This window comes from Rhinoraja longicauda, chromosome 12 (genome assembly GCF_053455715.1).
Source record: "Rhinoraja longicauda isolate Sanriku21f chromosome 12, sRhiLon1.1, whole genome shotgun sequence".
Taxonomy (NCBI): domain Eukaryota; kingdom Metazoa; phylum Chordata; class Chondrichthyes; order Rajiformes; family Arhynchobatidae; genus Rhinoraja; species Rhinoraja longicauda.
The window spans coordinates 45,990,946-46,013,572 of record NC_135964.1 but is presented as its reverse complement, the minus strand read 5'-3'; the positions used below and the strand labels follow the sequence as shown (position 1 = coordinate 46,013,572).

General features: G+C 41.6%; 1 protein-coding gene across 2 annotated transcripts; it reads right to left on the bottom strand.

Moving 5' to 3' along the window:
- Positions 1-4: 4 nt before the first annotated feature.
- Positions 5-22,627, bottom strand: ets2 (v-ets avian erythroblastosis virus E26 oncogene homolog 2). Of its 2 annotated transcripts, XM_078409672.1 has the most exons (11): positions 22,389-22,627; positions 21,292-21,388; positions 15,707-15,775; positions 13,317-13,437; positions 10,783-10,902; positions 8,289-8,489; positions 7,638-7,724; positions 6,577-6,786; positions 5,315-5,575; positions 4,049-4,167; positions 5-1,938 (listed from the first exon to the last, which is right to left on the bottom strand). In XM_078409672.1, exons 2-11 carry the CDS (start codon positions 21,340-21,342, stop codon positions 1,723-1,725), a joined length of 1,455 nt encoding a protein of 484 aa, XP_078265798.1. In that variant the 5' UTR covers positions 21,343-21,388; positions 22,389-22,627; the 3' UTR covers positions 5-1,722. The 2 variants fall into 2 exon arrangements, with proteins under 2 accessions (XP_078265798.1, XP_078265799.1); XM_078409673.1 differs by lacking the exon at positions 21,292-21,388.

Genomic DNA, 22,627 nt, shown 5'->3' with positions numbered 1-22,627 from the left:
ACAACCATTTATACAAACAATTGATATTTAATGTTCAAATTCTTGTCACTATACAAAAAAAAACTATACATTGTTTTGCATTCAGAAAACCTTATGATATCAAGACTTTCTTAGCTCATTTAATTTAAAACAATTTTAAGATTCAGTGCAGATAACCAGCTGCAACATCAGCCCAGAGGTGGGTTATAATTTATGTATAAACATTAGTCCCCTTCTACCCTGTCCTAAAGTGAGCTAACATGCAGAAAATGTGAGTTTAGAATTAAAGCATTTCAGTAGCTAACTGATATCTTCAGGTTGGACAGTTTAAAGTCTGCATTGAGGCTCTTTCTGAAAACAGTTTTGAGGTATTACAGGGGATAACATTTAAAGAAAAAAAGAACTTTTACATTCATTTTAATCACTTTGTTAATTAAAGATCGGTTCCATTAAATGAGCATCTATCTCCTGGAACCAACTTGCAATCTATGACCCAGTCATACACAAGTTTTATTTAATTTTTCCATTGAATAACCACAGAATCAATGGGTAGCTACTACGTTCAAAGTGCTGAGAGGTATCAAAAATATTTTTGTTGCATCCCTACTGGTAAGCCGTAGTTATGAAATATTTACAGAATCTCAAGAAAAATTTTAAAAGGCTTTTTGACAATATACTTCCGAAGAATGTCAAAATGAAAAGGCTGCTGTCTTCTTAATGCTTTCTGAAAAGCATGCGTTTGTTGACTTTCCCAACCTTGGCAGCAAAGACCTGTGATGGGAAGCAGCTGCCAGAGACTTGTACGGTTGTGTTGCGATATTTAAACTTTGATTTTTAAAATGATACCGTTTCACATATCTAGTAAAGTGGCTGTGTTAGAGGAACACCACCATTTGAAGCAATAGGTGTAATTTAAAAAAAAGGTGGAAACATTTGAATTTACAGGCTGCAGATGTGACCATTACTACAAATAATGAAGAAACACAGGCAATCTCATGTAAAATGTCGTTAAAATATTTACTGATAGTTGCTAGGCCACAGCTTAATACTGCCACGTTTTGTTTAGCAGAAGCTGACTTTGAGCAATCGTTTGATTTAGCAAAGTAATAAACACAAATGAGAATTCGGTGTCGTCTGCAAACTACCTACATTTTTGTGGCCACAAATTTAAATCTAGCCACTCGTATCTATATTAAGCTAATTTTTGACATAGGAATCTGATCAGTATCATGTGCAGAATTATTAGTTGGCCAAAGGTGAAAAGATATCACAGGGCAGGATTATGCTCTTGGGAGTGTGCTGTGCATGCAAATAAAAGCCTCCCACTTTATGGCAACTTCTTTGGTCTGAAACTATCATCAGAAACTTACCCACGCTATGTTAAACAAGTTGTTGCTAGATGGCTTTTAACTTGAGCTCTTTCAATTAAAAGTCCGTTTTACAATTCGGCAATTCTCAGATCAGAAGGATTTTTTTAAAAAGCCCACATTGCTAAGCTAAACTGATGATATAACTGGTTAATACTGCACAACTCTACAAAAGGTAAGAGCAAGAGTACAGGGGAAAAGGTTTTGTCACCAGTTGTTTCTTTGGCAAAGCAAGGTGTCTCTGTGGTACCGTTCGTTCCACATTGTGCAACCACTGTGTCGCACTGCACCAGAGCAGTTCAGTGTGAGGTTCTGACTGCACACCAGTGACATTCACACCGCTCGCAGTTTTAACCACGCAGAGACCGTAAATGCATCAATCCTCAGTGTCCGGCTGCACTCCAAGCATTGCATGAAGATCCTCTGCCGTGTATCCCAGAAGGTTGTGGAGGTCACAGACGAAGCGGTAGACATATCTCTTGCCCGACGTCTTGTGTATGATGTTCTTGTCATAGTAATAGCGCAACCCTCGGCTCAGCTTTTCATAGTTCATTTTGGGCTTGTTCTTCCTCTTGCCCCACCGGCGAGCAACCTGTGTTTGTGGAAAAACAAATTAAAAGCTTTAGGATTTCGTACTGCAGTGGCAGGAAATAACAGATCACCTTGGGACCGGAGTCAACAATAGGCAACAAAGCAAAGGTGTGAAGCAAAGATAGACACAAAATGCTGGAGTAACTAAGCAGGACAGGCAGTATCTCTGGAGAGAAGGAATAGGTGACCTTTTCGGGTATAAGATTATTAAGGGGTTGGACACGTTAGAGGTAGGAAACATGTTCCCAATGTTGGGGGAGTCCGGAACCAGGGGCCACAGTTTAAGAATAAGGGGTAGGCCATTTAGAACGGAGATGAGGAAAAACTTTTTCAGTCAGAGAGTTGTGAATCTGTGGAATTCCCTGCCTCAGAAGGCAGTGGAGGCCAATTCTCTGAATGCATTCAAGAGAGAGCTAGATAGAGCTCTTAAGGATAGCGGAATCAGGGGGTATGGGGAGAAGGCAGGAACGGGGTACTGATTGAGAATGATCAGCCATGATCACATTGAATGACGGTGCTGGCTCGAAGGGCCGAATGGCCTACTCCTGCATCTATTGTCTATTGCCTATTGGGTCGAGACCCTTTTTCAGGCCGATATCAGGGGAGAGGGAGATACATAGATAAGTGTAAAGTGCGAAAATAGGATAAAGGGAATGGAGATCAAGGAAAATGTAGCATAGATCGTTGTTAGCTGGGAGGAGAGTTGGCTTTTCATTGCAACTACCATTAGTTTCTCAGATCTCTCCCACCTCCCATGAACTTTTTGCATCACCTCCTAAAATTCATTGTACACACTGAGTGAGCAGTTCAATTTTTGTTTACTAGGCTTCAACCCAGTGGTATGAATATTGATTTCTCCAAATTCAAGTAACCTTTGCTTACCCTCTCTCCCCATCCCTCTCCACCCTAGTTCCCCTACTATCCTTCTGATTCATTTTACCGTCTGTATGCATCCTTGTCACCTTCCCCTCATCCAAGAATGAACCATTGTACATTTTCTTGATAATCATTTGCTTTGATCTATCCTTTTCACACCTTGCATGTTCTTTGAAGAAGGGCCTCAACCTGAAAAGTCACCCACTCTTTCTCTCCAGGGATGCTGTCAGTCCCGCTGAGTTACTCCTGCATTTTGTGTCTATCTTCAATGAGTGATGCCTTGTCCCGACTATTTTCGTTTCTGGAGCACCTGCTCGTTTCTGAACTCTGCTCTGATCTTCAAGGACATGTTGGCACCAGGCATCACTTGCGATACAAGAAGAAAAGTGCCATCTCTTGAAGCAAGGACAATGTGAATTCTAGCCAGTGAACAGAACTTCTCTTTAGGTATCACAAAATGTTGGAGTAACTCAACAGGTCAGGCAGCATCTCTGGAGAGAAGGAATGGGTGATGTTTCGGGTCGAGACCCTTCTCCAGAAGAGAACTTCTCTTTAGTTAGACACTAAATGCTGGAGTAACTCAATGGGTCAGGCAGCATCCTTTTAGTTACGTTGCCAGTGGAGTTTGAGAGAAAACACTTTTGGAGAAGAATACAAACAAGATCCCAAAATGTCCTACTTAATGCAGAAAGCATCTGATGCCTCATATTCAAAGGACATCTCCAAAGAATTCCATATTTTACAATCTTTCAGATGTATCCACTTATTTTAAATATTCCAAATGTTTAATTTGGTCATATCATATCTAAACTTGCTTAATGTGAATAGTTTTTTTTTAAAGGAAAATAACTGCAGATGCTGGTTCAAATTGAAGGTAGACACAAAATGCTGGAGTAACTCAACGGGTCATGCAGCATCTCAGGAGAGAAGGAATGGGTGACGTTTCAGGTCGAGACCCTTCTTCAGACTGATTTCAGGGGAGGGGGCGGGACAAAGATAGGATATAGTAGGAGACAGGATGACAGTGGGAGAACTGGGAAGGGGGATGCCTTTGGTTCATGCCAAAAATTACTGAAGAAACTAATTAGTGTCAGACTTGGAGATTTTCAGACTTTTGTCTTCTCAGAAAGTAGCCTTCAGAATCAGACGAGTGCTTTGCATTTATCTTGTTCTGTTATATGTTACTTATGTGACTACCCACACCACAAATAATCTGACAACACGAAGAGTCTTACTTCATCTGGGTCGGTCAGTTTAAACTCCCAACCATCCCCCGTCCAGCTGATAAATGTCTGGCAGGATTTATCAGTCAGCAATTCCAAGAGGAACTGCCAAAGTTGAATGGGTCCACTTCCTGTACAAATAAATTAAAAAGGATGAAAGTTATATTTTAAAAACCATGGATCTGGATTTTAGCAAATATTTTTTTTTCCGGCAAAAGGCAATCAATTTTCATTACGTGTGGCGTAAAACAAAACAGGAGTATGCAAGGAGAAATAAGCAGGTTCCCATCTCCTAGGATGAGAAGAAACAGCTTGCAAAGTTACAATTTACACAGGGCGGCACAGTAGCACAGCTGGTAGAGTGGCTGCCTCACAGCGTCAGAGACCCAGGTTCGATCCCGACCTCGGGTGCTGTTGGTGTGGAGTTTGCACTCCACACAGAAGGTGCAAACTCCACACAGACCAATGATGTGCCAGTTTGTAGGTCAATTGGCCTCTAAATTGCCCCTCGTGCATAGGGAGTGGATGAGAAAGTGGAATAACATAGTTGGTGATTGATGGTCGGCAAGGATTCTGTGGGCCGAAGGGCCGGATTCTATACTCTACCTCTAAACTGAACACTAGCTTGTCATTGCTGAACAGTGTAAAGGAGAAGCAAAATGGCTGATTACGGAATGAAAAAGATTGTAGATCTATAAAGGGAGGACATTTAACTCTTCCATTCTTAGAAGATTGAAATCTTCCTTCAAAATCAGACAATGTTTTTTTTCCCCTTTCAAATTTGTCCGTTTCTGGCAGAATAACAATTGTCCAACTTTAAGGCAATGCCTCCTTCATTGGTTTCGAACAACCAAATCAAATAAGGGTCAGAACCTTCTCGCCTCCGTGATGGAATTACAAGTTCATGTTCTAGGAGCAAATTAGGCCATTCAGCCCTAAATTCTACTCCGCCATTCAATCATGGATGATCTATCTTTTCCTCTCAACCCCATTCTCCTGCCTTTGTCCCATAACCCCAATTATCAAAGACTAGTGGGCATAGCTTTTAAGGTGACAACTAAGTATAGATCTGCGAGGCAGGTTTTTTTGCACACAGCAGTGGGCATAGATACAATAGTGGTATTTGAGGGACTTTTAGATAGCCATATGGATACGCAGGGAATGGAGAGATATGGATTATGTGTGGGCAGAGATTAGTTTAAATTGGCATCATGGACATTGTAGGCCATAGGACCTCTTTCTTGTGCTATCCTGTTCTACGGTCCAGGGGTCTGTTACCTGTGAATCCAGCAAGCACAGCAGCAGGAATGACAGGTTTTCCTTGTTCCAATGGGTCTTTCCTCTCTTCGATGTAATCTTTGAACGAGATATTGGGTTTGCTTGGACACAGGGAATGGGCGCAATCATCTTCAAAACTGTCTTGAGAAGGAACACGTTGCACATCGCATAAAGATGACTGACTGTTCCAAGATTTCAACAGAGGGTCCGCACCATCGAAGCTGTCCATACTTTCAAGAGAAGCTTGGTTTATGGTCTCCACTGAAAAAAAAAGTTCTGCTTAGAATCATACTGAACGTACATGATCATACATAAAGTCAGTGCTTAAGGCAGAGATAGCTAAATTCTTGATTAGTACCGTGTCAGAGGTTATGGGGAGAAGGCAGGAGAATGGGGCTATGAGAGAGAGATCAGCCATGATTGAATGGCGAAGTAAACCATCAAGTCTACTTCGCCATTCAATCATGGCTGATCTCTCTCTCTCTCTCATAGCCCCATTCTCCTGCCTTCTCCCCATAACCTCTGACACCGTACTAATCTAATTCTACTTCTATCACTTATGATCTTATGACTTATGAAAGCAGCATCTTCCACCCCCACCTCCCAATCTACTTCGGCCCTTAACTCATCTGTTCCACTTAGCCCTCCTATTACCCATTCTTTCCAAAGAAAAAAAAATGCTCATCCCATCTTTAATTACTTTGTGGTCAAACCTCTATAACTTTGGGAAGGGAGTTCCAGAGATTCACCATCTTCAGGGTCTTCAACACAACACTAATCTCAACTATGAACTATGGGCAGTCTTTGGTTGCAATAACGACCTTGGCATGTATTTTTTTGTACCAGTATTTGGGTTATCAAGTTATCAAATTATTGTTCACACACAAGCCTAATATGCTGCGGCAGGTAAGAATTAATTGTTCTGTTGTCGGTGCATGTGACAATTAAATACTCTTGACTCTCTGAAAGATATTCCCAATCACTTCAGATTTAAATCCTTATTTGCAACCACGTACCCCATTTTTGACTTTCTCTCATCAATGTAAATAACCAGTCATAATTTCAGTATCTTTTCAAATTCCTTCTTTCTGCCACTTTGTTCTCATGCATAAAATATTCTCCTCGGGCCTTGAAGGTAGTGACTGTACCAGTAACCTAAATTTCATCACCACCGATAGTTCACCCCCTCCTGCTGCTTGCTACCACAGGGTCATCCATTTTGCTTTCCATCTCATCGCTTAGCTTTCTCCACACATACTCACCAGAGCCAGTTCCAGCCACGTGCAGATTGCTGCCGCTCATCTGCTTTTGCTGCATGGAATAATAGCCCATCTCGAGGATCGAGATGTCGCGGTTCAAACCGAGAAAATCCTGGTTACCCAAATCTGACGAAATCTGACTCAACTCAGAGAGGAAGCTTCCAGTAAAGTCGGACTCATGACTCCCACACTGAGGTTGACTCGAGTTGAATTCTAAAAATATTTGAAGGAAAAGATCATCAGGAATGATATACAAACTGCTTTTTCTGGTTTCTTTGACTGGGATGCAGCCAACAAAAACCCAACTGACTTCAAAATACATCAGCAGTTACTTCTAATATTACCTGGAGTTATTTTTGATGTATTATGTTGGCTGCCACCATTTGGTTCCTATGTGGCAGCTCAAGTTGCTCCAATATATATACTCCCCCAGGTTTATTCTCTTTCCAACCCACCACACATCAATTGAGCTGACAGAACTGGCCACAGCTTGGAAACTTGGATCAACTATTTTGCTTTGACCTCCTGCTTACACTTGCAAACACCAAGCCAAAAAAATAAACACACAATTTTCCCATCAGCTGTAATATGAAAACTGGCTTGCTTAATATTTTTAAGAGGTCAATTTATATTGGTTCAGAGAAGACAAAGTTTATTTGGGGTCAAGGAAACCACTTAACATCAAACCCAGTTAAAATCAGCATTCATCCTTTGACTATTTTTCTGGGCAGACATAAACAAGAAATCTAATCTATCCATATAAAACAGTTTTGGGAAGCATGTCAAGTCAAGTCAAGTCAATTTTATTTGTATAGCACATTCTGACCAGAGTTTTATTACACCACAAAACTAACGAGTGGTAATCAGCACAAATAACCCTACACGACAGCAAGATTCAAAAAGGTTTTTCCTTCCCCTCAAAAAAATAGACGGAGTGTCTTGGTGACCAGAGATCAAAGCATCACAAAAACAGCCATTTTCATCTTATTACATGGAATCAGTTTACTCGGACTACAAAAGTAATTGTCAAAATGTACCACTCAACGGACTTGGCAAGGACATACCAAATGAATTATTATCCACCCAGTTTGAATTTCCACTGATAAGAGCAGAGTTCCCCTGATAGTTCAGCTGAGATGATTCCTGGGAATCTAGAACGAAAAAGAAACAAATTAATAAACATGGCAATTTTTTTTTAAACCACAAAAATTTAAATAGAATATTTCAGAGAGATCACTCAAGGGTTGACTGGATTCTAAGGTTTCTCCCCAGTAAGTTGGATCATAAGGACTTGCCTCACTCATTTTGACAGGCTATACGAGATCAAGAACTCAGTGCATGTCAGAAACCAATTTTGCAAATCAGCAGACTTGCAGCATGTAGAAACCAAAAGGTTTGAAAGATCTTTACTGCAGTAACTGAATCATGAAAAAGGTGATAAGAATCAGACAAGTCACAAATGCATTCAAGATTTTGATCCCCCCCCCTCAGTCTTTCAGTGTTCTGCATCAAAACAACTTATGTGGTGTGAAATCGGAGATACCAACTAAAAGTGTAAACAATCTGACTGACAGAAGCAAATGCTTCAAAATAAGTTGTTGTATGTGTGCAGCTGGATTTAATATATATATTTTTTTTTAATTGAAAGTGGTGTATATTTTGAATCCTATGGTTCTTTTTTATTTTACAGGAACTGTTCCAGGACACCACTATACCTTTCATTAGTTGATCCAAGTGCTCCCAGAGAATGTCTCCAATGAAGTCAGGTGCCAGCTCCAGGAAACATTCCTTCCCAAGATCACAAAGAGCTTGACCCGTCATGTAGAATTTTTGGAAGTTGACATTTTGCAGACTGAATTCATTCACAGCCCAGTGTAACCATTGATTAACATGCTGTTCAGTCCACTTGCGAGGGTCTGGAAACAAATGACAAATGTAGAGTTACTGCAAAGCTTCAACTAAAACCTCCTGCTCAAGATAGACTAATCATTTGTCCAGTTCCTCAAAGACAGAATTCTTTGGTTCCGTTTAAGACCAGGTCCAGGTTTTTCCTACAGGGGTAGCAAATGGATTAAGACATCTATTCCTTGCGTTAATCTTTTGTTTAGTTTAGAGATACAGCACGGAAACAAGCCCTTCGGCCCACTGACCAGTGATCCCCACACACGAACACCATCCTACACACACTGGGAACAATTTATACTTATACCAAGCATACAAAAATCTGTATGTCTTTGGAGTGTGGGAGGAAACCGAAGATCCCGGAAAAAACCCGCGTGGTCATGAGGAGAACGTACAAACTTCGTACAGACAGCACCCGTAGACGGGATCGAACCTGGGTCTCCGGCGCTGCAGGTGCTGTAAGGCAGCAATTCTACCGCTGCGTCAGCGGGCTGCCCTTGCGCTACCCAGGAAGTTTAAAAAGGGAATTTACGTTGCATTATCTAAAAATAGGGAGGGGGAAGGGGAGTTAAAGAGAAATAAAATGTTAAGTCAGCTTCATTCAATTTCAGTCTATTGAAGCTGGTGATTCATTCAGATGTGTGGTCAAAGAAAGGAGTTTCCCTCTGATTGTGTTCACCATTCATAACTACATGCTCCTCAGAAAGAGTTACTTAGCAACGGTTCAGAGCGAGTACTCAGTGTGTACTTCCACTTTCCTAAAGGAAATAGCACCCAATATTCATCTTGAAAATAGTTTCATATTATGAACTTAGCTTATCTTCCTTCTGCTCAGCCTGTCTTCGAGTGCTAGGAATTGCATTCAATTATCCGAGTCATAACTTAGTCATATAAAGATATGGCATGAAAATAGGCCATTTAGTCCATGCCAACCATCAACCAACTATTTACACTTAGCCTACATGAAGAATTCTTCTGAAGAAGGGTCCCAACCCAAAATGTCACCTCTCCTTGTTCTCCAGAAATGCACCGAGCCTTATTTTGTAAACTGGCATCTGCAGTTCCTTCTTTATTCTACATTCATCCCATTATTTTCCTTCCCACCTGTCCAGTCATTTTACCACTCACCAACATGTTGATGAGGCCAATGTGGTATCCACTGATTTGCCTGAGTTAGAAAAGCACGGGTTTGGCAGGGAAAGACACAGATTGCTGGAGCAACTCAGTGGGCCAGGGAGTATCCCTGGAGACAGCAGTCTGCAGAGTTCGGCAATACAAGATAATGGTGCTCAAGAAGTTGGAGTTTAGAAGCATGAAGGGGAACGGGGGGCGGGGAGGGACCTCATAGAAACTTACTAGATAGTGAAAGGCCTGGATATAGTGGATGTAGAGAGGATATTTCCACTAGTGGGAGAGTCTAGGACCAGAGACCATAGCTTCAGAATAAAAGGACGTACCTTTAGAAGGGAGACGAGGAAGAGTTTAGTCAGATTGTGGTGAATCTGTGGAATTCATTGTCACAGACGGCTGTGGAGGCCAAATCATTTGGTATTTTTTAAAGGTGTGGATTGACAGATTCTTGCTTAGAACGGGTGTCAGTGGTTACGGGGAGAGGGCAAGAGAATGGGGTTGAGAGGGAAAGATAGATCAGTTTATTGCATCGTATGGGAGGCGCATTCCCAATCTCGTTGTACCCCTGTACAATGACAATAAAGGTATTGTATTGTATTGAAAAGCAGAGAAGACCTGATGGGCCGAAAGGCCTAATTCTGCTCCTATAACTTGTAAATAAATTCTTCCTCGACTCCATTCTAAAGGTACGTCCTTTTATTCTCATTTTACTAAACATTTTACGCCTGGACGTCGGAAGCCCGCAGGCCCCTGGGTGGGGGCCGACATCGGGAGCTCCGGCAGTGGCAGCGTCTTCGCCCGCCCCGAATCGCGGGGCTTGGGTCGGCCCGCCACGGACCTTTCACCGTCCGGCGCGGCGCTTCAATGTCGGGAGCCCCGACCGCCCCGACGTGGCAACTCCAACAGCCTGACCGCGGGAGAAGACGGCAGGGAAGAGAAAAGACATTCTGGCCTTCCATCACAGTGAGGAGGTGACTGGAGGAGACTCACTGTGAAGGATGTTTCTTTTGTTTGGTGTTGGTTTATGATTGTGTGTGTTATTGCATTTTTATTGATTATTCTTATTGGTCTTATTGTTGAACTGCGGGTAATTTTTCATTTCACTGCACATTTATGTGTATGTGACAAATAAATTGACTATTGACTATTGACAGTGACTCCTACAAAACGGGTTACCTTTTGGGATACCGAGACGTCGCCTCTCCTTGACAAAACCACTGAAGCTCTCCTTGAGTGCCTGGCTCATAACTGCCTTGCTGACCGGCGTAAGCAGTGGAACTTCATTGGCTCCAACATCTACAGTGAGACAACACAAATAAACCGTGAGAAATAATATTTTCACCACAAAAAAACATTTTCCCTCCTCTAAAGAGGAAATATAGACGTGTTGTATCTTTTAATCTTTCTCTCTTTTTGACAAATGAAAATGGCAATCCACGAGTCAAGCATTCCATTTCAATATTTACTTTTGCTGATATTCTGGATACACCAACCTGACTTATGAAAGAACTACACTAAGTTTAAAAAAAAAGATAAACGTTTAAAGTGGCCGGAGTTCAACCATTAAATACAAATTTATAAAGATATTCACCTCATCATAAGTGACACAGGTTACTAGGAGAATTCACTGGGAATAAAATATTCTTATTTCATTGCCATGGGCATTGTTTTACATCTACGAGAGTTTTTGAGAGTTGGGACTTGAACCATTTATTGTTCAGGCATTTATGCAGCAATTATTTATAGAAAGAGACACGATTAATGTGGACATTTCCAAATGCCTTTCAGAATATCTCAAAGCCCTTTCAAGCCAATGGAGTCAATGTTGTAATGTAGCCCCTTTGTACACAGCAAGCTTTTCCAAGCAATGTGACACAGACCAAATACTGGTTTGGCAACATAACAAGACCAGGACACCAGGGATAACTTCCTTAAATCTTCTTCTGAATAGTGCCCTTGGATACTGGAGACAGATACGATTGAATATTTGATTGATGGAAATATTGCACGAGTGGAGTAGAGTTCTCACAAACATAATGAGAAAGATGTTCAAAGCCAAAATGGGACCTTAGAATTTCACAGCAGGCTGGGTTACTGTCATTGCAATATGTTATAATCGCGAACAGTGGGGGACAATGATAGAATAAAAACATTAATGCTAGAAGAACTCAGCCAGTCAAGCAGCATCTTTGGAAAGAGAAACCCAGTCGTTGTTTTTTGGTAGTAACCCTTCCTCAGAACTGGCAATTTATTGCCCCAGAACCACAGAATAGTTGCTGACCCAAAACACAGACTGGTTTCTTTTTCCACAGATGCTAACTGACTAGCCGAGTTCTTCCAACATTTCTGTTTCGTTTCAGATTCCAGCCTACTGAATTTTACTTTTCCTTCCTAGAACAAAAATGGGCTGCGCAATGCTGAATCTGGTAATTCCTTGCAAGTATAGTCACAGCATTGAGCCATGGGGGAAATGAAAGTCTATTTTTGAAAACAATTGCATTTAGCGATCAGATCATTTCTGAAAAAAAGAAATCAGAACACTTTTAAGAACAAAACTGCCTTCTCCCCACTGTCCGAACTTGGACTGCGCTACCCGTCTAATTGCCTGTTGTTTTCTTACTGATATTGTCATGGGTTTAGTTTAGAGATACAGCACAGAAACAGGCCCTTCGACCCACCGGGTCCGCGCCGACCAGCAATCCCCGCACATTAACACTATCCTACACATACTCGGGACAACTTGTACATTTACCAAGCCAATCAACCTACCATCCTGTACGTCTTTGGAGTGTGGGAGGAAACCAAAGATCTCGGAGAAAACCCACACAGGTCACAGGGAGAACATACAAACTCCGTACAGACAGCACCCGCAGTCGGGATTGAACCCGGGTCTCTGGCGCTGCAAGGCAGCAGCTCTACTCTACCGGGTTGAAGATAACATTGCCAAAAAGAAAACCAGCTGACCCATGTGGACATTCAACTCTGCTCAAACCAAACCTTCAGTAACATCCAGAGGTTTAGAATGATCAAATCATCCCCCTCCCCACCCCCCAGCCCTCTAAAGAATCGAGTGTTGCAGTCAAAAACAACACCTCCAACTCCTGAACTGGCAGAAAATTAGAACTGAAATACAGACAAGAGGAGTGTGGAAACAAAGAATTGCAGATGCTGATTTACACAAAAGAACACAGATGCTGGAGTAACTCGGTGAGCCAGGCAGCTCAGGTTAAGGGAACATGGGTAAGTGACATTTTGGGCTGGGGCCCTTCTTCAGACTAGAGATGTTTTGGGCCAGCCCGACCCAAAACGTCACCTATCCATGTTCCCCAGAGATACTGCCTGACACGCTGAGTTACTCCAGCATTTTGTGTCCTTTACAGACATTCGTATTTACAAATGCCAGCCCATGCGATATGTTCATCTACCAAACCCTGCACCAATACCTTCAACAAGGAGACCAAAATGGAAAGAAAAAGAATGATATTTTATTTTCACATACGACACGTGTTTTGCATACACAAGGTGTGCAAAGAGTCACCATATATAGGGCGCCGAAAGTTACAAAGTGTCCCATTTAGTCCCCAATGGTCCCTCTTTGTTCCCGGCAGCCCCACCCCCCCCAAGCCGAGTCCCTCTTGCAGCATTACATGTGCCATTCTACTGAGATAGTAGTTAAATAAGAAAATGTTCCAGTTATTGAGGTACTTTACCATTTAATAGTGCAGACATGCCTGTTGGAACCTCTTGCACACTCTGTTCTTCATTCAAATGCGACAGGAATCTATCAAGACTAGTGTCAAATGGCTCTTGCATGTCAAATGCTGCTTGGCGCTGAAAAACGAAATCAAATGTTCTTAGGAACTAGCAACTGTATTACATTTTGTTTACAATTATTTGCCATCGCCACTTGTTACTAGAAGAGATTCATAATTAATATCATTCAGAACTAGTAACAATTTTAACATTTAAAAAGTCTGCAAGTGAGGGACAATGAGAGTATTAATGTGTGAATATTTGGTGCGTTAACAAAAATTAAACTACTGAGACCGGAATTCTGAAATTAAAAACAGAAAATTCTGGAAACACTTGAAGTCAGCTAGCATATATGGAATGAAAAGCAAAATTGTAGTGTTACATGCTGCACTACATACTAACAGAATATCTATATTAATTGGAATATAGACACTGTGCTGGATTAACTCAGCAGATCAGGCAGCATCTCTGGAGAGAAAAAATGGATGATGTTTCAGGTTGGGATCCTTCTTCAGACTGAAGGTTCGCGATCTGAAACGGCACCCATCCTTTTACTCCAGAGATGCTGCCTGACCCGCCAAATTACTCCAGCACTTTGTGTCTATCTTCAATATAAATCAGCATCTGCAGTTCCTTTCTACAGCTATATCAATTTTATTTCCACACACGCACACTGTCTGATTCATTGCAGAATTTTGACTCTACTCATTTCACACCAACTGGTTATATTCTCTGGTCAAGGTCTTAAAATTGGCTTGTTGGCTGGATTTGAGCCGAGATCCTTGACAGCAATGAATCTGACGTGACACAGAAGTTGCGAAATTAAATTTAAAAAAAAATAAAAAAATGTTGATCAAGATTAAACTGTAATAAAACATGTAAACCATTCCAGAGTCATGAGCACTGTGCATTGTTAAACTGAATGAGAGTTTTTCTCCCCCCCCACCCCGCAAGCGATTATCTAGAAACTTGAATTACCTACAAATTCAGCAGACTGTACAAAGAAAACACACCCACACATTGTGTAAACTAGAAAGTCAAGCATGGTACGAGTTAAACATTTATAGAATTACTCATCCAGTAGTCTACTGATATAACTGATGTGTGTTTTGTACTCTTTGTTTCTGATTAATGAAAATATCTGCAATTCAGTTGCATTTATTTCCAGACTACAAAATAGTGAACACTGCATGGCAGAAATTGAAATGATTTTAAATGTACAATGTGAAAAGTCGGTGAAAGCTCATAAGCGATAGGATCAGAATTAGGCCATTCGGCCCATCTAGTCTACTCCGCTATTCAATCATGGCAGATCTATCTCTCCCTCCTAACTCCATTCTCCTGCCTTCTCCCTATAACCTCTGACACCCGGACTAATTAAGAATCTAATCAAGAAAGTGGATTCAGTTATGACTGTAGAAGGGAGTTAACCATGTACTATGTGCAACTATTGGACTATCTTTAATCAGACTTAATGGACTTTATCTTGCATTAAACATTATTCCCTTTTTCGTGCATCTGTACAGTGTGGGTTGCTTGATTGTAATCATGTATAGTCTTTCCACTGACAGGTTAGCATGCAAAACCTTTTCATTGTACCTTGACAATAAACTAAACTAAACATATTTGGAAAATGTAATAAGGGATGGGACAAAAAAAATGTGGCAAAGGTACCCTGGGATAAGAGGACACCTTTTGGGCATAGTACTATGGACATACAATTAAAGGATGAAACATGCTCACACTATACTTTACATTCCAACTTACACAATGCGTTAGCATGATTTCATTTGGATAATTTAGCAAACTGCTAGGCAATTAAGGCTTTTAGATGAATAACTGAAAAGTTGTCAAATCATCCTGCTTTAACGAGAACCTGCCTAAAGGAATATTAAGAAGTAGAAACAAGGAACTGGAGATGCTGGTTTATAAAAAAAGGACACAAAGTGCTGGAGTGAGTCAGCAGGTCAGGCAGCATCCCCACATACATGGATAGGTGACGTTTTGGGTTGGGCCATCAAGTCTATTCCACTATTCCATCATGGCTGATCTATCTCTCCCTCCTAACCCCATTCTCCTGCCTTCTCCCCATAACCCTCGACACCCATACTAATCAAATAGGCATTTGTAAACAGACATCGAATTTTACACAATTTTTGACAGAGATTTGGGCTCCAGATTTTCCCTTGTGACAACAGAATTACTTTTAATTCCCCACACACTTGGCTGAAATAAAAACCTATGCACACTGCAACACATTCTCCAAGGTTTGGAAGGCTTACGTGCTCTTACATTATTTAAGTGTGTTGCAATAGTAGGTTGTCTTGCTTTGTTGTTTAAACCTTACCTTAAGTATACCCCGTAATTCCAAAACTACAGGGGCTTCCTGCTCCCTCAAGAAATCACACATCTTGATCTGTGGAGGCAAAATAGTAAACTGAATTAAAATGGCACAAACATTCCCTTTTCTGGGAACAAGCTGCATTTTTGTTAGCAAGTTAAAATGAAAATTACATAAACGTAAAGCACTTTTGCCAATCGAGTCCCATTTCTTGACCGCCTAAATTGGAATGAGGTCTATTTTAGTTTAGCTAATATGAAAAGTCAGGTTGAGTTTAGTGAAAACCTGGTTAACACAAAACACTTTTGTCAAATGACTGCTTTCATGATAGCCAAAGTCAACATTTCAGCAGAATCAAATGTGTCAAGTGTGTTTCTTTTGTTTTGGCATTGAACTTGATTAGTATGGACATCACCAGACAACATAACATTTTATTCCATTTGCACCTGATGAATGTACAAGGTAGGCGTGAGTCAGACAGAGCTCACAGATTTGTACATGCATGTTGGCTGGAACCCAGAAACCACAGCTTGAATAACCGCTCCAGGCTAGAACGCACACAAGGTGAGGCTCTTGTGACCAAACAACATCAAAACTCAAATGATCTCAATAAGATTTTTAAAAAATAGACACCACGAAGAAAACCTTTTCAGTTTAGAGATTCAGCACAGAAACAGGCCCACCGAGTTTGAACTGACCAACGGTCCCCACGCATTATCTCCACCCGTCACACACTGGGGACAATTTTACATTTATCCCAAACCAATTAACTTTGGAGTGACTCAGTACGTCCCTGTTAGAAAGGACCTTCCAAATGGGCTCTACTTTCCTGTTCTTTTTCCATAATTATCGAGTGCCTCCCTTTTAAATTTATCCCCTGTCCCCTTGCTTACTCTGGCAAAATAACTATAAATAGATTATGGGCAGCTCAGTGGCGCAGCTGGTAGAGTGCTGCCTCAGCACCAGAGGCCTGGGTTAGATCTTGATCTCAAGTGCTGTCTGTGCGGAGTTTGCATGCTCTCCCTGGGACTGCATGGGTTTTCCACTGGGTGCTCCGGTTTCCTCCCACATCCCAAAGAAATGCAGGTTTACAGATTAACTGGCCTCTGTAAATTGCCCCTAGTGTGTAGGGAATTGATGATAACAGAACTAGTGTGAACAGGGGATCTGGCACGAATTTGGTGGGCTGATGGGACTGTTTACATGCTGTACTTCTAAACTAAACCAAGCAGATGTGGGCAACAGCTACACGTATAAAGAGCAGAGACGAAAAGAGAGATTAGCTCGAGCCACTTACATGGGACAGATTTTACTGATTATTTTGTTTTGTGTGGGTGGAAATGTATACAAGGTTTTTGAAATGCTAACTTGTCTCTTATGTGAGAGTGTACATTTTCCAGAAGGGAATGTAGTTTGCATATGTTATTTGTTTCAACTCCGTATTTACAAGTTGGTGCAGCGGTAGAGTTGCAAGAGATCTGGGTTCGATCCGGACTACGGGTGCTGACGGCACGGAATTTGTACATTCTCCCTGTGACTGCGTGGGTTTTCCCCAGATGCTCCAGTTTCCTCCCACACTCCAAAGCCATATAAGTTTGGAGGTTAATTGGCTTCGTTAAAGATTGTAAAATGTCCCTAGTGTTAAATATAAAATTGTAGGGATGTATCCCATAATTTCTCTAGCAAATGTACAAGACTAAGACTCTGAGATTATCTCTCCAACCCAGACAATATAATCAGCTTATTCTTCAGTTTTGTACACACTGCTAAGGGCGAATACATCAGCTAGATTAATCATATGACTGATAAGATCCCTTTGGTTCATACACCATTTGTCAGACAATCATGTTCATTTACAGTGAGATTAAATGCACCCACACTCAGACAGCTGGTCAAAGGTAACTTCCATCAAAATATTACCCTGATTAATGTTTAATCTATCAGACCATACCAGAGTCCGGAGAAATTTAGATTACTCTTTAACAGACTCCACACCTCCATCTCCTTTGAAGACTTTATCTGAAAATCTTAATACGTGAAATAAACCTTAAACACAATTCAATGAGATTAGTTGTTCCTGGGTAGACTATCGGAGATGCTGGAGGACATGTTTAGTACCATTTGTTCTTATGTTGCAAGACCACATAGAAAAGCGATGTCCTGATAGACCCTCGACACTAGTGCTCCCCAGTGTTCAGCCCCTTGCTCTACCTCCTATACACCCATGACTGTGGCCAAATACAATGCCAACTCTATCGCCAAATTCACCAAAGATACCACTGTTGTTGGCAGGATCAACAACACTTATGAGATGGAGTACAGGAAGGAGATTGGGAACTTTGAGTCATGGTATCAGAACATCAACCTAATCCTTAATATCAGCAAGGCAAAAAAAAAAATGCTTGTTGACCCAAGGAAGCAGGAGGTGGAGCAACACTACACTATTGTCACCACCACTAGAGCTGCTGGTCAACAGCTTTGGATTTCTGCATCACCAGCAACCAAAACTGGTCCCTTCACACTGATGCAATGATGAAGAAAGTGCCTCACAGTGTCTACTCTGTTAGGTGTGCGAGAAGATTTGGCATGTCCACGAAGGTTCTCTTGAACTTCAGAAAGTATTCTGCCAGAAGGCATACACAAAATGCTGGAGTAACTCAGCGGGTCAGGCAGCATCTCTGGAGAGAAGGAATGGGCGACGTTTCGGGTCGAGACCCTTTTTCAGACATCCGCAGTAATCCATTCCTTTTCTCCAGAGATGCTGCCTGACCCGCTGAGTTACTCCAGCATTTTGTGTCTACCTTCGATTTAAACCAGCATCTGCAGTTCTTTCCTACACATTCTGCCAGAAGGCATCTCAGCCTAGCATGGCAACTGCTCTGCAGTTGACTGACTGAATCTGCAGAGAGCGGTGAACACAGCCCAGTCCATCATAGGCTCATCACTTCCATCCAGTCCATCTTCATGGTGTGTTGCACCAGGAAAGCTGAATGTATCACCAAGGATGCCTCCTGGTCACTATCTCTCTTCCACCTTCTGCGAGAAGATAGAGGAGTTTGAAAGCCCAGATATCCAAACACCTGAACCACCTTTTTCACACCACCTTCATGTGAGATCCTGCCACATACTCTACCGTTACCTCATTTGTTTCGTCTATTTTTGTTTTTTTAAAGAATTCTAATCAATGCATCATTCTGCTATTTGGTATTCATATTTATTAATGTATCTATCATTACGATGTATACTGCTTCCTCTACAGCTTCTTTAGACTTTAGAGACACAGCTCGAAAACAGGCCCTTCAGCCCACCGGGTCCATGCCGACCAGCCCATACACTAGCACTATCCCACACACATTAGGGACCATTTATAATTTTACCAAAGCCAATTAACCTACAAACCTGTTCGTCTTTGGAGTGTGGGAGGAAACCGGAGCACCCGGACAAAACCCACAGGGGGAATGTATTAACAGCACCCATACCCAGGATCGAACCCGGGTCTCTGATGCGGTGAGGCAGCAATTCTACCGTTGGGCCACTGTACCGCCCTTGCAAACAAGGAATTTGAAAGCACCCTGACGTATGTGATAATAAACTAATAACGGCAAGCTTCTCTCACAAATTCCATTAAACAGTCTTCACTTTTTGGTTCAGAAATGTCTTATGGTCAAAACAGAAATTGGAAATACACAGGTTGAAATAAATTGAAGTATCTGATTCAAAGGCCTGCTTGATCTGGAGATAAATCAGGAAAGCAACAACCGCACTGCACCATTCTGCCTGTCTCAACTCAATGATAACATTCTGAATAAGTGGAAGATTGTTATCATTTCAAAACTGCACTCTGGAGCCAAACACACAATCCACGTTAATACTTCAGTGTTGGATGAGTGCCACACTATCAGGAGATGCCGTCTTTCATCCGAGATGTTAAACTGATAAGAGTTCAGATGACTGCAACAGATGCATGTCCATCTTGAAAGAGAGCAGGGTAGTTTGCCCTTTTGAGTCCTGGCCAACATTAAACTAGACTGGTGAAAGATTGCCTGCCAAGTAATCTCATGACAGTCTGGGGAACCTTACTATGTGCAAGCTGGCTGCCACCTTTCTTCTATTCCCATTGTGACGGGACTTCAAAGCCCTGAAAGCATCCGATTATGTTAAAGCCATGGAATGTGCTTTAGAAATCCAAATCCTCTTTTGCTTCAAAATACAACCTTGGCTCACAATGACTAATGCATATTTTACTTGCCCCACCCATTTTTTATAGGGTGATATTTAATTAAATAAAAAGGCTTCTCATTTTGGACATTAGCCTAACTGCACTACACAGTTAAGGAAGGAAACATTTGCCTTGGAAATGGTACAGGAGAGTTTCACTGGATAGACCCATAAAATGAAGGAAATGTTTGACAAAGAAAGATTGAATAAATTAGGTCTATGATCTCTGGAAGTAAGATAATGCAAGACCCTTCACAGCATTGATATACAGAGGGACCTTGGAGTCCACGTTCATAGTTCCCTGAAAGTGGCCATACAAGTAAAGTGATAACAAAGATGTATTGGTATGCTTGCCTTCATCAGTCAAGCCAATCATGCTGCCTGACCTGCTGAGTTACTCCAGCATTTTGTGAATAAATCGATTTGTACCAGCATCTGCAGTTATTTTCTTATACAATCAGTGTAAGAGTCAGGATGTCATGTTGCAGAATTACAAAAGCTTTGGTTAGGCTGCATTTGGAGTTTGGTGGGCATTTCTGGTGGACCCATTACAGGAAGAATGTGGAGGTTTTGAAGAGGGTGTCAAAGAGGTTTATCCAAACGCTGCCTGGATCAGAGCATATTAGCTATAAGGAGAGGTTGGACAAACTCTGATTGCTTTCTCTGGAGCTTCAGAGGTTAGTTAAGGGGAGACCTGATAAATGTATATAAAATGATGAGATACATAGATATGGTAGATGGTCAGAACCTTTTCCCCAGGATGGAAATGTTAAAAAAAAACAGAGGGTGTAGCTTTAAGGTTAGAGTGGGAAATTATTAAAGGAGAGATTCTGGATGAGGTTTCTTCCCCCCCACACATAGAATGGTAGATGCATGCAATGCCATGTTAGAGGTAAGACGGTGACATTTAAGAGACTTTACAGATGGGCAAATGGATACGCAGAGAATGGAGGGAAATGGGCAGAGGAGACTAAATTGATATGTTTGGTACAGACATTGTGGGCCAAGGGGCATGTTCTGGACATTAATTTTTTTCTCACACACACATCTCTGCAATTGACATACAAACAGATAAAGTGGGAAAGAAGGCACACTGTGTGCCTGCCCAGATTGTCTTCTACTGTTATATGTCATGTTAAAGAAAGGCGATCTTATCAAAATATTCAGTTTGGAAGAAGCCTGACATATATTGGATGTCATGAGGACATCTCTTCTGTGATCTCAAACTAGTAGGAATAATCTCAGGAGAATGGATCAACCATTTGAGGAAGAATTTCTTCTGAAGGTTGGCAATCTTTGGAAATCTCTGCTCCAGCGAGCTCTGGATGCAATGTTTAGGCTGGCACAGAAATGAAAAAAAAACACGAAAATACCTGCGAGTGGGCAAAAAATGTCGCGTTGAGACCAACATTCAGATCCGCCATGATCTGATAGAACAGCAGAGTGCTCACTACTCCAGATAATTGACGTCTTCAAAAAAAAAGTGCAAACGTGAAAGAAATGTACTGTGTTATTAACTTAGTCCTGATTAGGTAACATCCACCCCAAAACGATTTGCTAGGATTTTCTATGTAAATAGCATTGAAAACAAACGTGTAGGTATATTGTCACCAGTTCCATGTAAAATATAATTCAAGATTCAAGATCTTGAATTATATTTTACATGGATCTGGTGACAATATACCCACGACACGTTTTGTCACCAGATCCATGTAAAATATAATGATCCATCTATACACTACCTTCAGCTAAGAAAGTACACACAATTAATTACTTCATTCAAATTAAACCAGTTGCAACTTTTGTTGGGCTCACAATGGAGGGCACTGTTAACACAATCTTGCGAGGCGGACTAAAAAAAATGAGTCCGGAAATAAATGAGTCTTTGAGAGTTTGCATTTTTCACATCGATGCATTCTGCAAAAACCCACTTTTGCTGCGTGCAAAATGAGCATCGAAACCACAGCAGCGACTTCCATCTCGTCGCTGATATTTGTTTGAAAAAAAAACCCACCCACGCCGCTTCAAGCGAACGTGGAGCCAGTCTGTTGTGCAGACTGCCGCCGTTGCTTTCATCTTGTTCCTGCCGGCAGTTTTAAGAAGCGCTCCCCCCACCACCACCACCCTTTTTCCTGTGTTATCATTTAATCACTCACTACCACCACCACCACCACCACCCCCTCACATCTCTCCTTCCCTCCCCCCCCCCCCCCCATCGCCAAGAGAGCGAGTTTGTCTCAGATCTGGATACCGAAAAGGCGAACAGCAACCGGCACGCGAAAGGACAAACAATTCCGCTCCATTGTATCATTAAATGTATCAAAATTTGCTGAGTTACTCCAGTAATTTTGTGTCTATCACTTAAACAAAGGTCGCTCAACCCCCCCCCCCCCCCCCCCCGAATCCTCCTTCGGGGCAATCCAGACCAGTCTTGAACATTATTACCTACATACAAATAACCTGTACTTACTGTATCTCTTTTGAGTATTTTGTTACACATATATATATATTTATATATATATCCCACAGGCACGAACCGTCGATTAAAGCGCGAAGGCTGAGCTCGTTAGATCCGCGGCTGAGAGAAGAGTGTCAAATTCAGGCGAGTGTTTATATCCCAGTGGAACCTGACTGTAAATTTTTTTGTTCTCTCCTTTTCCCTCCCCCCCCTAGCAAACTATCTGAGATCAGGCTCTTGGGCAATCTATC